Source organism: Peromyscus eremicus, unplaced genomic scaffold (genome assembly GCF_949786415.1).
Source record: "Peromyscus eremicus unplaced genomic scaffold, PerEre_H2_v1 PerEre#2#chr22_unloc_1, whole genome shotgun sequence".
Taxonomy (NCBI): domain Eukaryota; kingdom Metazoa; phylum Chordata; class Mammalia; order Rodentia; family Cricetidae; genus Peromyscus; species Peromyscus eremicus.
Window position 1 is genome coordinate 8,284,419 of NW_026734286.1, and position 11,550 is coordinate 8,295,968.

The following is an 11,550-nucleotide window of genomic DNA, read 5'->3' on the forward strand; positions in this document are numbered from 1 at the left end:
CATTCACCTGTGCAGATGGCTGGCTCTTTGACTTCTTCTCTCCCAGTGGTTGTGGGCTCTCCCAGGACCCCCTCCTGGGGATGCTACCACACTACGTAGCTGCTTTGAAATCTGCTCAGGCTTCTACTCTTCTACACAGAAGCAGTAAGCTTCACATCTGAATTGTTATCATTGGCAGATTTGGTGAGACAATTGGGAATTCTAAAAGGGAGGAATTAGCTAAAAGAGAGGTTTTTTTCCCACAATAAAAAATGCAAACACTATTACAATGGAGAGTGTTAGGTCTCTGCATGATTACATGGTGCATGGTTTGAAAATGGAAAAATTAAATGAGAGGATAATTAATTTAGATGGGATTTATGTAATGTCAATTACAAATATTGTCTGTTTGATCATTTTTGTTTTATCATTAAAAACATTGGTTAATATGAGTGCCAGGGTAAAAGTTTTAGAAAAACTTATTAAAACAGATCATAGAGATATTCAGAGCCAGACAGAGGAATTTAAAGGAGAATCAATCTCACCATTGCATTATAAGGTTACAGAGGAACAGCCAACCTTAATTTATCCAGTAACACTACAGGAACTGCCAAATGTAGACATTCTTGAGGCTGTGTAAGAGCTGAATGGACTCCTGTGTAAATGTTAGATTTGAGGAGATTCAAGGAAGCAATAGTCTCATATGACATGCATTCACCTTTTGTGATGCAGATGTTAAATTTGTGGTCAACTTGTAATAGAATTATCCCTCAAGACTGGAGAGATTTGGTTACAGCAGTTTTGGAGGCTAGTCTTCAATTATAATGGGGGACCTGGTAGAAAGATGAGGCTCAGGGCATTGAACAACAAAGTAGGGCTAGAAGTATGGAAATCTCCTAAGAGCAACTTCTTGGAGAGAGATTATGCTAATGTAGGAAAGTGATCTCTATATGATGACCACACCCTGGCTTTATGCTATGCAGCAGCCTTGAAAGCTTGGGACAGAATTGGAGAAGTAGGAAAGAAATTGATTCATTTACTAAAGTTATACAGGACTGAAAAGAAACCTTCACTGATTTTTTTACAAAGATAGACCTTAGCATTAAATAGAATGATACCAAATTCAGAAGATAGAAAAAAAATAATTTGAATCTCTGGCTTTTGAAAATGCCAATGTGCAATGCAAAAGTGCAATTAGGCCATTAAAGGCAAGATCAGCACCCTAAGAGAAATAGATCCAAGTTACAGTCAATATTGAATTTCATAACCATGATGATGCTTGGGTAGGAGAGGTGATTTTCAAAGGTTTGAAGAAAAATCAAAATGTCAAGTCCTGTGGGATGGGCTGTATGTCAAATGTGTTGCTCTGATTGGTCAATAAATAAAACACTGATTGGCCAGTATCCAGGCAGGAAGTGTAGGCGGGACTAACAGAAAGGAGAATTGAGAGAACAGGAAGGCGGAGGGAGACACTGTCAGCCACTGCCATGACAAGCAAGCAGCATGTGAAGATGCCAGTAAGCCACGAGCCACATGGCAAGGTATAGATTTATGGAAATGGGTTAATTTAAGATATAAGAACAGTTAGCAAGAAGCCTGCCATGGCCATACAGTTTGTATATAATATAAGCATTTGTGTGTTTACTTTATAAGTGGGCTGTCGGACTGCCGGGGCTTGGCGGGACCTGGAGAGAAAACTCCAGCTACAGTCAAGTGTTTCAATTGTGGTAAACAAGGTTACCTAAAAAGGGATTGTAAACAGGGGATTCCTAGAAACAATGTTTTTTCTAAAAATAATCCCAACAGAGCACCCCTCCCTTCTGGAGTGTGTAGAAGATGTAGCAAAGGCAGGTATTAGACTAATGAATGTAGATCAACAAGGGACTGTCAAGGTAACCTTTTGCCATCGGGAAACTCCTTTAGGGGCCTCCCACAGGCCCCATGTCAAATTCAGTTCAGTCATTTCCAGTTATCATGGAGAAAACTCCTTCCTAGAGCAATTCAAGTACCTAATGCCTATTGTAAGAAGCCATATTTCTCTGGATGATAGAACAGCTATAGAAGAGAGAACAAAGATTTCAGGAGAAACCATAAAGAAATATTTTGACAAACATCTATAAATTAACAAAGACCAAAATTGAAAATATAAATAAATGACATTGTCATTGAAGGTCTTGTAGACATAGGTATGGATGTAACAAAATTGCACCAGAAGCTTGGCATCCAAATTGGCCTCTTCAGAAGGTAAATGTTCAGCTTTTAGGGTTTAGAATGTTATCTCAGGTAAAACAGAGACCAAGATGGGTTGAATGTATAGGCCAAGAACGACAGAGAGGAAAATTAAAGCCATATGTGACCAATATAGCAATGAATTTATGGGGGCGTGATTTGTTACAGCAATGGAATACTCAGATTAACATTCCTCCAATCTGAGAAACAAATCATCAATTATTGTATGTTTCTGGGGAAAATATGTGAAGGTATTATAAAGAACAATCACTGACCATTCCTGTTGTACAAGAACAGGGCACAACATCTGCTGATCTTTCAAAGGCACCAACAGCCATACCTTTAAAATGGTTAACAGACAAACCTGAATGGGTTGAACAATGACCTTTAACATCAGAGAAACTGCAGGCCTTAGAATAGCTAATACAATAGTAGCAAAATGGTCAGCATGTTGAAGAATCAATCAGCTCTTGGAATTCTTCTGTATTTGTTATTAAAATGAAATCTGGAGCCAGGTGATAGGGGCACACTTGGTAGTCAGAGGTAGGTGAATCTCTGTGAGTTTGAGGCCTGCCTGGGCTACAGAGTTCCAGGAAAGGCGCACAAAGCTACACAGAGAAACCCTGTCTCGAAAAACCAAAAGAAAAAAATCTGGAAAAATTTTTAATAAAAGTTTTTAATAAGGTGATTCAGCCAATGGTCTCTCTACAGTCTGTAATTCCTTTGCTTTCTCTGTTACATAAAGAATGGCCTCTATAGTTATTAATTTAAAAGATTGTTTCTTCACTATACCTTTATAAGAAAAATTTGCCATCATGGTGCCTACTTATAATAATTCTCAGCCTGTTAAGAGATATCAATGGAATATTCTCCCACAGGGAATGTTAAATAGCCCTATCCTGTGCCAATATTTTATGTCGGCCATTGGAAATGATTCATAAGCAATTTCCTCAATCTATAGTTTACCATTACATGGACAACATCTTACTAGCTGATTCAAATGTAGATATTTTGGAAAGAATGTTTGACAAGGTAAAGAAAATTTTATTGTCTTGGGGATTATAAATTGCTCTTGAAAAAATACAAAGATTAAATTCTATTAATTATTTAGGATATAAAATAAGTCTACAAAAAATTAGACCCCAAAAGATGCAGATTAGGAGAGATCAATTGCAGACTCTTAATGACTTTCAAAGATTGCTAGGAAATATTTCCCATCTTCAGCCCACAATTGGAGTAGAAAAATCAAGAAATAATTAATTTATTCAAAACCTTAAATGTTAATAAGGACTTAACAGTCCAAGAGAATTATCAACTGAAGCTCAAAGAGAATTGGCTTTGGTGGAAAAGAAATTACAGGATGTGCACATGGATTGTTTGGATCCAGAGCTTGATTGCATTCTGGTTATTTTATCCTCTAAGCATTCTCCTACTGGAATATTAATGCCAAGGGAAGATATTATCTTAAAATGGATCTTTTTACCACATAAACAGTGAAAAATTAAAAACTTATATAGAATAGTCTCTCAGTTGATTCTACAAGGAAAATTGAGACTTCATGAATCCCAGTCACTGGATGTTGAGTTAGTTTTACTGTTGGAGTGAGTTTTTGCTTTGTTCAGGTTGTGACTGCCCTGCTTCTTCTCTCTTGTAGGGAGAAGGTATTTAATTTCAATTTTTTTTTACAATAGCCATAGTTGAAAGACTTTTTAATGTGTTTAAATTTGTAAAAATTATGGAGTATTTATTAAAGTTATTTATGTTTTTATTGTGAGTTCTTATAAACAAATAAGAAAGAAATGGGCCGGGCAGTGGTGGCACACACTTAATCTCAGCACTTGGGGGGCAGAGTCAGGCTGATCTCTGTGAGTTCAAGGCCAGTGTGGTCTACAGAATGAGATCCAAGACAGGCACCAAAACTACACAGAGAAACCCTGTCTTCAAAAACAACAACAAAGAAAGAAAGAAAGAAAGAAAGAAAGAAAGAAAGAAAGAAAGAAAGAAAGGAATGGTGTGACTTAATAGTTTGTGTGCCAAGTTGATAAGTAGTCAGTTGTACTGGCTAATCTTATGTCAACTTCACACACAAACTGAAGTTATCTGAAAGAAGGGAAACTCTACTGAGAAAATGCCTCCACAAGATCCAGCTGCAAGGCATTTTTTTAGTGATTGATTGGGAAGGGTCCTAGGTTCTATAAGAAAGCAGGCTGAGCAAGCCAGTAATTAGCACCCCTCTATGGTGCACTTTATGTACTTTGGCTACTTCCACTGCCTCTGTGCAGCTATTCATGGCAAGTGTCTCAAAGCTTGGGTAACTCGACATCTAGTGGTCTTAAAATGCAACCCACTCTTCATTTTCACACATACAATGAACTATCACAGTCTCCTCACTGGGTCCTTGACTCTGCCAAACAAATGGTGCAAGAAAGCTGAACTGAGACAGAGGAAGAATCCATGACCTTTAAGTTTTCTATCTTCTTTCAAGAAAATGTGACACATAGGTAGTGGAAGTAGCAAAAGTGCACAATGTGTGAGAAGTTGCAGAGAGAAAGAGCCATCTAAGCCCTTTGAAACTGAAGCCCCAGGTGCCTGACACAGACCTACAGAGTATGGTGTTTGCCCTGCAGGTTTTCAGTCTTGCTGTGGTCCAATCTGTCCTTACTTCTTTGAAAAGAAAATGTTTATTCTGTACCTTTGTGTGTTCTGTAGATATAATTTGCTTTTTGATTTTCACAAGATATCACAATCAAGGGACTGCCTTGAGTGTCAGAGGAAACTTTCTACATTTTAACTTTGTTGGGACTGGTACAGAATATGGGGGTATTTGAGGTTAGAATAAATGCACTTTGCATTATGGGTTAAGTGTGAGGCTGTCATGTCCTATGTCAAAATGTGGTGAGTTGAATGAAAAATCTCCCAAGTACAAAGATGTATTGGAGACTTTGTCTCTGGTTTGTGGTTTTTATCGAGGTGCATATGGTACCTTTAGGATGAGGGTCCTTTCTAGAGTAGGTTAGTCTCTGGGGATGGGTGTTGAGTGTTTATACTCCAACCACACTTGTCTTCTTTCTGTGATTTAAAGTTAGCAACCCTCTTCCTTCTCATGCATGGACACTGTTACCATTATAACAGGACCCATCCCTAATAACCTAAGGTAAATAGAAGCAATTGCATTTCCTTTCTAAACCACTATTCTGCTGTGATACTTTTATTTCTATAGTTTTCGCTGATGGAATTAAGTTTATACATGTGAAGCATTTGCTTTTGTGCTGAGCTTTACCCACTTCTTTACTTTTTAACTTTGGCAGAAAGTATCATTTTTTTTCCACCAAGATGGCATACATTCATGACATTAATACTGATCTTCTGAATGATTGCATTGCAGGTGTGTAACATTCTCCATATCTTTATGTATGCTTTAATTTGGTTTCATTTTTGAAATGTGTGCATGAATCTTTTGCCTATTTATATATGCATGTGTACCATGTGTGTGCCTGGTGTTCACTGAAGTCTGAAGAGAGCACTGAATTCTCTTGAACTGGAGTTACAAATTGTTAGGACATCCAAGTGAGTTCTGGGGATTGATACAGGTCCTCTGCAAAAGCAATAAGTGATCTCAACTGTTGATCCATCTTTATACTCAACTGAGTTTGTTTGCTTGTTTTATTTTTTAGCATCAGCTTTACTTCACTGTTTTTGAGAACCCTTTTAATCTGTCAGTCAGTAACTTATTAAAAATGCATTCCTTCATATGAACATTATGAAGCCTTAGAGTTTAAATGAGGTACTCCAATTTTCTGAAAGGAAAGTACATTTCTGGAGGGAATGTATAAATCATTGGTGGAGTTTAGAGTGAGCCCCTGCATGTTCTCAGTTTTTTTCTTTGTTTGAAGCAGTGTCTCAGTATGTAACTTGGCTGTCCTTTAAAACTCTACATAGACTCAGCCAGCTGAAAATCAGAGATTTGCCTGTCTTTTTCTCCTGAGTTTGGGGATTAAAGATGTGCATCACCATGTCCATATTGTCTATCCTTCTTTGATGGTGGTAATTTTGATACAATTTTTTTGATGTTTACTCAATACTTTTGCTCTGTTTGCATGTTTCTTTCTATTTGTAATTCAACATTTCTCTTGCAATGCCATATACTATTGAGAGGGCCCAGAAATGAGACTCATGTCCTCCTTTTCTGTTTCCTTCTAAAATAACTTGGTGATTGCACTTGAAATTCTGTGATATGAAATAAATTTGTTGAATGTGCAGAATTATGTAAACGTATGCTCAATGAAGTGTACATTTACAATGCATTCAGTCTTACCATCTTTATCACATATTTGTATGGTAAATTTTAGGATGCAGTGACCTATGGGGATGTGCAAGTGAACTTCAATGAGGAAGAGTGGGCTTTGCTGGATCCTTCCCAGAAGAGTCTTTACAAAGATGTGATGTTGGAAACCTATGAGAACCTCACTGCTATAGGTACGAATGTAAGTTTTCCTTCACTTTGTAGCTTAAGGGGACAAATCTTTCTTGGAGATTAGTGTTCTGTTGTGATTTTGACTGTGAAAGAGGAATAATGTTGTGAATCAGGAATGGTTCTAAGGTTCACTGAAGATAACTCAAATCTTGCATAATTCTCAATAATATATATTTCTGATGTTATATTTTAGGCTTCAAATGGGAAGACCAGAATATTGAAGATCATTGTCAAAGTTCTAGAAGACATGAAAGGTAATTTTCTTGTGCAAGGTGATATGTTTGTGCCTCTGAACAAATTTCAATATGTCCTGCTATTTAATGAAAACTAACAGTGTAAATTACACAGCCTTGTGATGAATATTAAATTCTTCCAACATCAGATACCTCAGTTTCAGGTAGCTGATGTGTGTTTGCATGCTGTCCCTCTAAGAAACAAGACAAGGAAACAATGCCTTAACAGATGTTACCATATTAATCATAGCTCCCTGAGATCCATGTCAAGTAGAACTATTCATCCATTTAGTTTCATTCCTTTTTTTTTTTAATCACTCTGGCAAAATGAGTATTCTTTTTTTTTTAATGCCAAATGCCATTTATTGAAGGAGGGAGGAGGTCTTAAATACAGGCTTACAGCACAATGGGAGAACCCCGGAGGGCAGAAGTTTACTACTGATGTTTTACAGTCTTGTATCTAAGCTGTTAATGCCCAATATGCAGGATACACCATTCAAGTATTGTAAAGACATTCACATTGGTTATGGGATTAGGATATGTCCAAGTCCTTCTATAAGCAAATTGTCCCTTAATTAAGCTAACATTACTCATATACTTGAATAGACTTACCATAATTTAATGATAGGAGCAGCTTATGAGACTTAAGAATGTGGTAAAGAAATCTTAATCCCTATACCACATCTTTATGAGGAACAAAAAGTTAAACTATGTGAATGCAACGGGAAAACATTTTGTTTGTTATTCTTCCTTTAATAGGTACATCATTTGTCACCCTGGATACAAGCCATGTGAGCTTAATGGATATGGAAAGAAGCACTGTACCTCTGTCTCTCCCAGAAAAAACTATGTAGTAGCTCCCACAATGGGAAGACATGGTGATGATAATACAAGTGTAGAATTATTTGGATTTCACACTTCAGTGGGAATACATCAACACACTTACACCGGAGAAAAGCCTTATGAGTTTAAGAAATATGAAAATTCTTCTGTCTGTCCTGGTTCACATTGCACATATAATGTGACTCATGTTATAGGAAAATGTTATGAATGCTACCAGTGTGGTAAGGCTCTGAGTTCTTCTAGTTCTCTTCAAAGAGGTGAAAAAACTCATATGGGAAAAGGATTCTATAAATGTGAGCAATGTCCCAAAGGCTTTAACCATCGTAAGTATCTTCAAACACACAAAAGAACCCATAATGAAGAGGAACCCTATGAATGTAAACAAGATGATAAAACATTTAGAGCCGATTCTTTGCAATTATACCAAAGAACTCCTTTAAAAATAAAACCTTATGAATATAATCTAGGTGGTAAAGATTTAGCATGTCACAGTTATCTTCAAGTACCTAGAACTCATACTAGAAAGAAACAGTATAAGTGTCAGCAATGTGGAAAAGCCTTTGTATGTCCCAGTTATATTCAAATACATGAAAGAATTCACACTGGAGAGAAACCCTATGAATGTAAACAATGTGGAAAAACCTTTGCATGTCCCAGTTATCTTCAAATACATGAAAGAAGACATACTGGAGAGAAACCCTATGAATGTAATCAATGTGGTAAAAGCTTTGCAAGTACTGGTGATCTTCAAAGGCATGGAAGAAGTCATACTGGGGAGAAACCCTATGTATGTAATCAATGTGGTAAAGCCTTTTCAGATCCCAGTAATTTTAAACAACATGAAAGAATTCACACTGGAGAGAAACCCTATGAATGTAATCAATGTGGTAAAGCTTTTGCAAGTAATGGTGATCTTCAAAGGCATGAAAGAAGTCATACTGGAGAGAAACCCTATGTATGCAGTCAGTGTGGTAAAGCTTTTGCACGTAACAGTCATCTTCAAAGGCATGAAAGAAGTCATACAGGAGAGAAACCCTATGGATGTAGTCAATGTGGTAAGGCCTTTTCATATCGCATTAATCTTCAAAGACATGAACGAAGTCATACTGGAGAAAAACCCTATGTATGTAGTCAGTGTGGCAAATCTTTTTCATCTGGTAGTGCTCTTCAAATGCATAAACGAACACATACTGGAGAGAAACCCTATGTATGTAATCAGTGTGGTAAAGCCTTTTCATGTTGCAGTTATCTTCAAATGCATGAAAGAAATCATACTGGAGAGAAACCCTATGAATGTAATCAATGCGGTATAGCTTTTTCATCTCGCAGTAATCTCCAAAGGCATGAAAGAAGTCATACTGGAGAGAAGCCCTATGAGTGTAGTCAATGTGGTAAAGCATTTGCACATAAATATCATCTTCACAGTCATGAACGAGGTCATACTGGAGAGAAACCTTACGAATGTAATCAGTGTGGTAAAGCTTTTGCACGTAACAGTCATCTACAAAATCATGAAAGAATACATATTAGAGACAAATCTAGTCAATGTAATAAATGAGGTAAAGCTTTGCACACCAGGCAAAGACTCCATGATTTTGGAGATGCCAGTACCATGAGATGCCCACCAAGACCATCAGCTGTGTTGAACTGGAACCATTCAGAGCCTAGAAGAGAACTTGTGTGTACTGCAGATGGCATAGCCAGAGAAGTGACCCAAGCCCTTTATAGTAGTGCCAAAGACTGTGAGTGAATCCCAGTCACTGGGTGTTGAGTTAGTTTTACTGTTGGAGTGAGGTTTTGCTTTTTTTCAGATTGTGACTGCCCTGCTTCTCTCTTGCAGGAGAAGGTATTTAATTTCGATTTTTTTTTACAACAGCCATAATTGAAAGACTTTTTAATGTGTTTGAATTTGTAAAAATTGTAGAGTGTTTATTAAAGTTATGTTTTTAATGTGAGTTCTTCTAAACAAATAAGAAAGGAGTGGTTGTGACTTAATAGTTTGTATGCCAAGTTGATAAGTAGTCAGTTGTACTGGCTAATCTTATGTCAACTTCACACACAAACTGGAGTTATCTGAAAGAAGGGAAACTCAACTGAGAAAATGCCTCCACAAGATCCAGCTGTAAGGCATTTTTTTGGTGATTGATTGGGAAGGGTCCTAGGTTCTATAAGAAAGCTGGCTGAGCAAGCCAGTAATTAGCACCCCTTCATGGCATCTGCATCAGCTCCTGCCTCACAGTTCCTGCCCCATTTAGGTTTCTGTCCTGACTTCCTTTAATGATGAACAGAAATAAAGGCTTTCCTCCCCAGCTTGCTTTTTGGTCATGATGTTTCACTGCTGAAATGCTAAGACATTCTGTCTCAAAACATCCAAGAAAAGGAGAATGTGGACAGATGGCTCAGAAATTAAAAACACTGGCTATTCTTCCAGTAGACACTGTTTCAATTCCCAGAACCAACATGGAAGTTCACAACTGTCTTTAAGTCCTGTTCCATGGTATCCAACACCCTCACACAGACATATATACAAACAAAGCATATATGCATGTAAAATAAAAATAAATTAATTATAAAAAATAATATATCACATTATGGAACTTTCCCTAACAATCTGGACTCATCTCTACTCAACTAAATCTTTTGTTGTCTTTTTTTGTTTTGTTTTTTGTTTTTGTTTTTTTTTTGTTTTTCGAGACAGGGTTTCTCTGTGTAGCTTTGCGCCTTTCCTGGAGCTCACTTGGTAGCCCAGGCTGGCCTCGAACTCACAGAGATCTGCCTGGCTCTGCCTCCCGAGTGCTGGAATTAAAGGCGTGCGCCACCACCGCCCGGCTTGTTGTCTTTATTTACATGAAGAGAACTGTGTTAACAATTGCAATAAGAAGCAATGTTTAGAGTCCATTCAAAGAAGAATAGAAATCCATTCAATCCTTCAATGACCAAATATCAGGGAATTTCATCACCTCCAAGTGATAGAGGACAGAAAGAGTAATGGCATATCTTCATCTTCTACAGTTTAATGACATATTTGGCAGTTGGGGATTTGACTCAGTTGCACCGCTGCTGTTGGGTACCCAAGTTTGGTTCCTAGCATCCACATCAGACAGCTCAAAACTACTTACAAAGCCTTGTCCTGGATGTCTGTTTACACTCTTCTGGCTTCCTTGGGCACCAGGTATGCAAATGATGTGGATGTGTGTGTGTGACTCCATATTTTTAAAATAGCTTTCTTTGTATATGGGTTTTTTTTCTAAAATCAAAATAAATTTAATTTAGGTGTATGTATTGTCAGAACGTGGTCCTGGAAAGGAGTCATTTGAGGGGAATTCTGAATGTTTTTTCTTAACACTGCAATAAAGCAAAACAATAATCTTGTAACCTCAGATTCTTCAAACCATGGGATTGTTCTTGGAATATGCTCCCAGGTGTAGCAGATAAGTGAGTTGACTTCAGATTACTTCGCATTGATGCTGCTGTTATTCAATTAAATGTGTGAACTATCCTTTAGATGCCTGTATGGGAAAACATGTTTTTGTCCCATACAATGTATACACCTTGAACTCATGAGAACTCCACTCATGTGTCCTTTCTTAACCCACAAAGTATAAATTGTCTGAGGCACTGAATAAAGTTGGCTATTGTATGATACTTTAGTCCTCCTCAGTTACTGACTCCATTCTGCCAGGGCCCACCACCTCTAGAGTGGTGAAAAGTAGCACTTGAACAGAAACCAGAAGTCAGCTACAAGTTAGGAGATTGATGACCCTCAGAGAAGGAGGTGAGTGAGAATGATGG

The 11,550-nt window shown here is 37.5% G+C and overlaps 1 protein-coding gene across 1 annotated transcript in view; it reads left to right on the forward strand.

Moving 5' to 3' along the window:
* Positions 1-10,384, forward strand: part of LOC131900566 (zinc finger protein 431-like) — a 30,626-nt gene extending 20,242 nt beyond the window's left edge. The window contains exons 2-4 of the mRNA XM_059251840.1: positions 6,558-6,684; positions 6,876-6,936; positions 7,675-10,384. Coding sequence (XP_059107823.1) covers positions 6,558-6,684; positions 6,876-6,936; positions 7,675-9,316 — 1,830 coding nt within the window. The 3' untranslated portion in view covers positions 9,317-10,384. The remainder of the gene's footprint in view (positions 1-6,557; positions 6,685-6,875; positions 6,937-7,674) is intronic.
* The last annotated feature ends 1,166 nt before the right edge of the window (positions 10,385-11,550 follow it).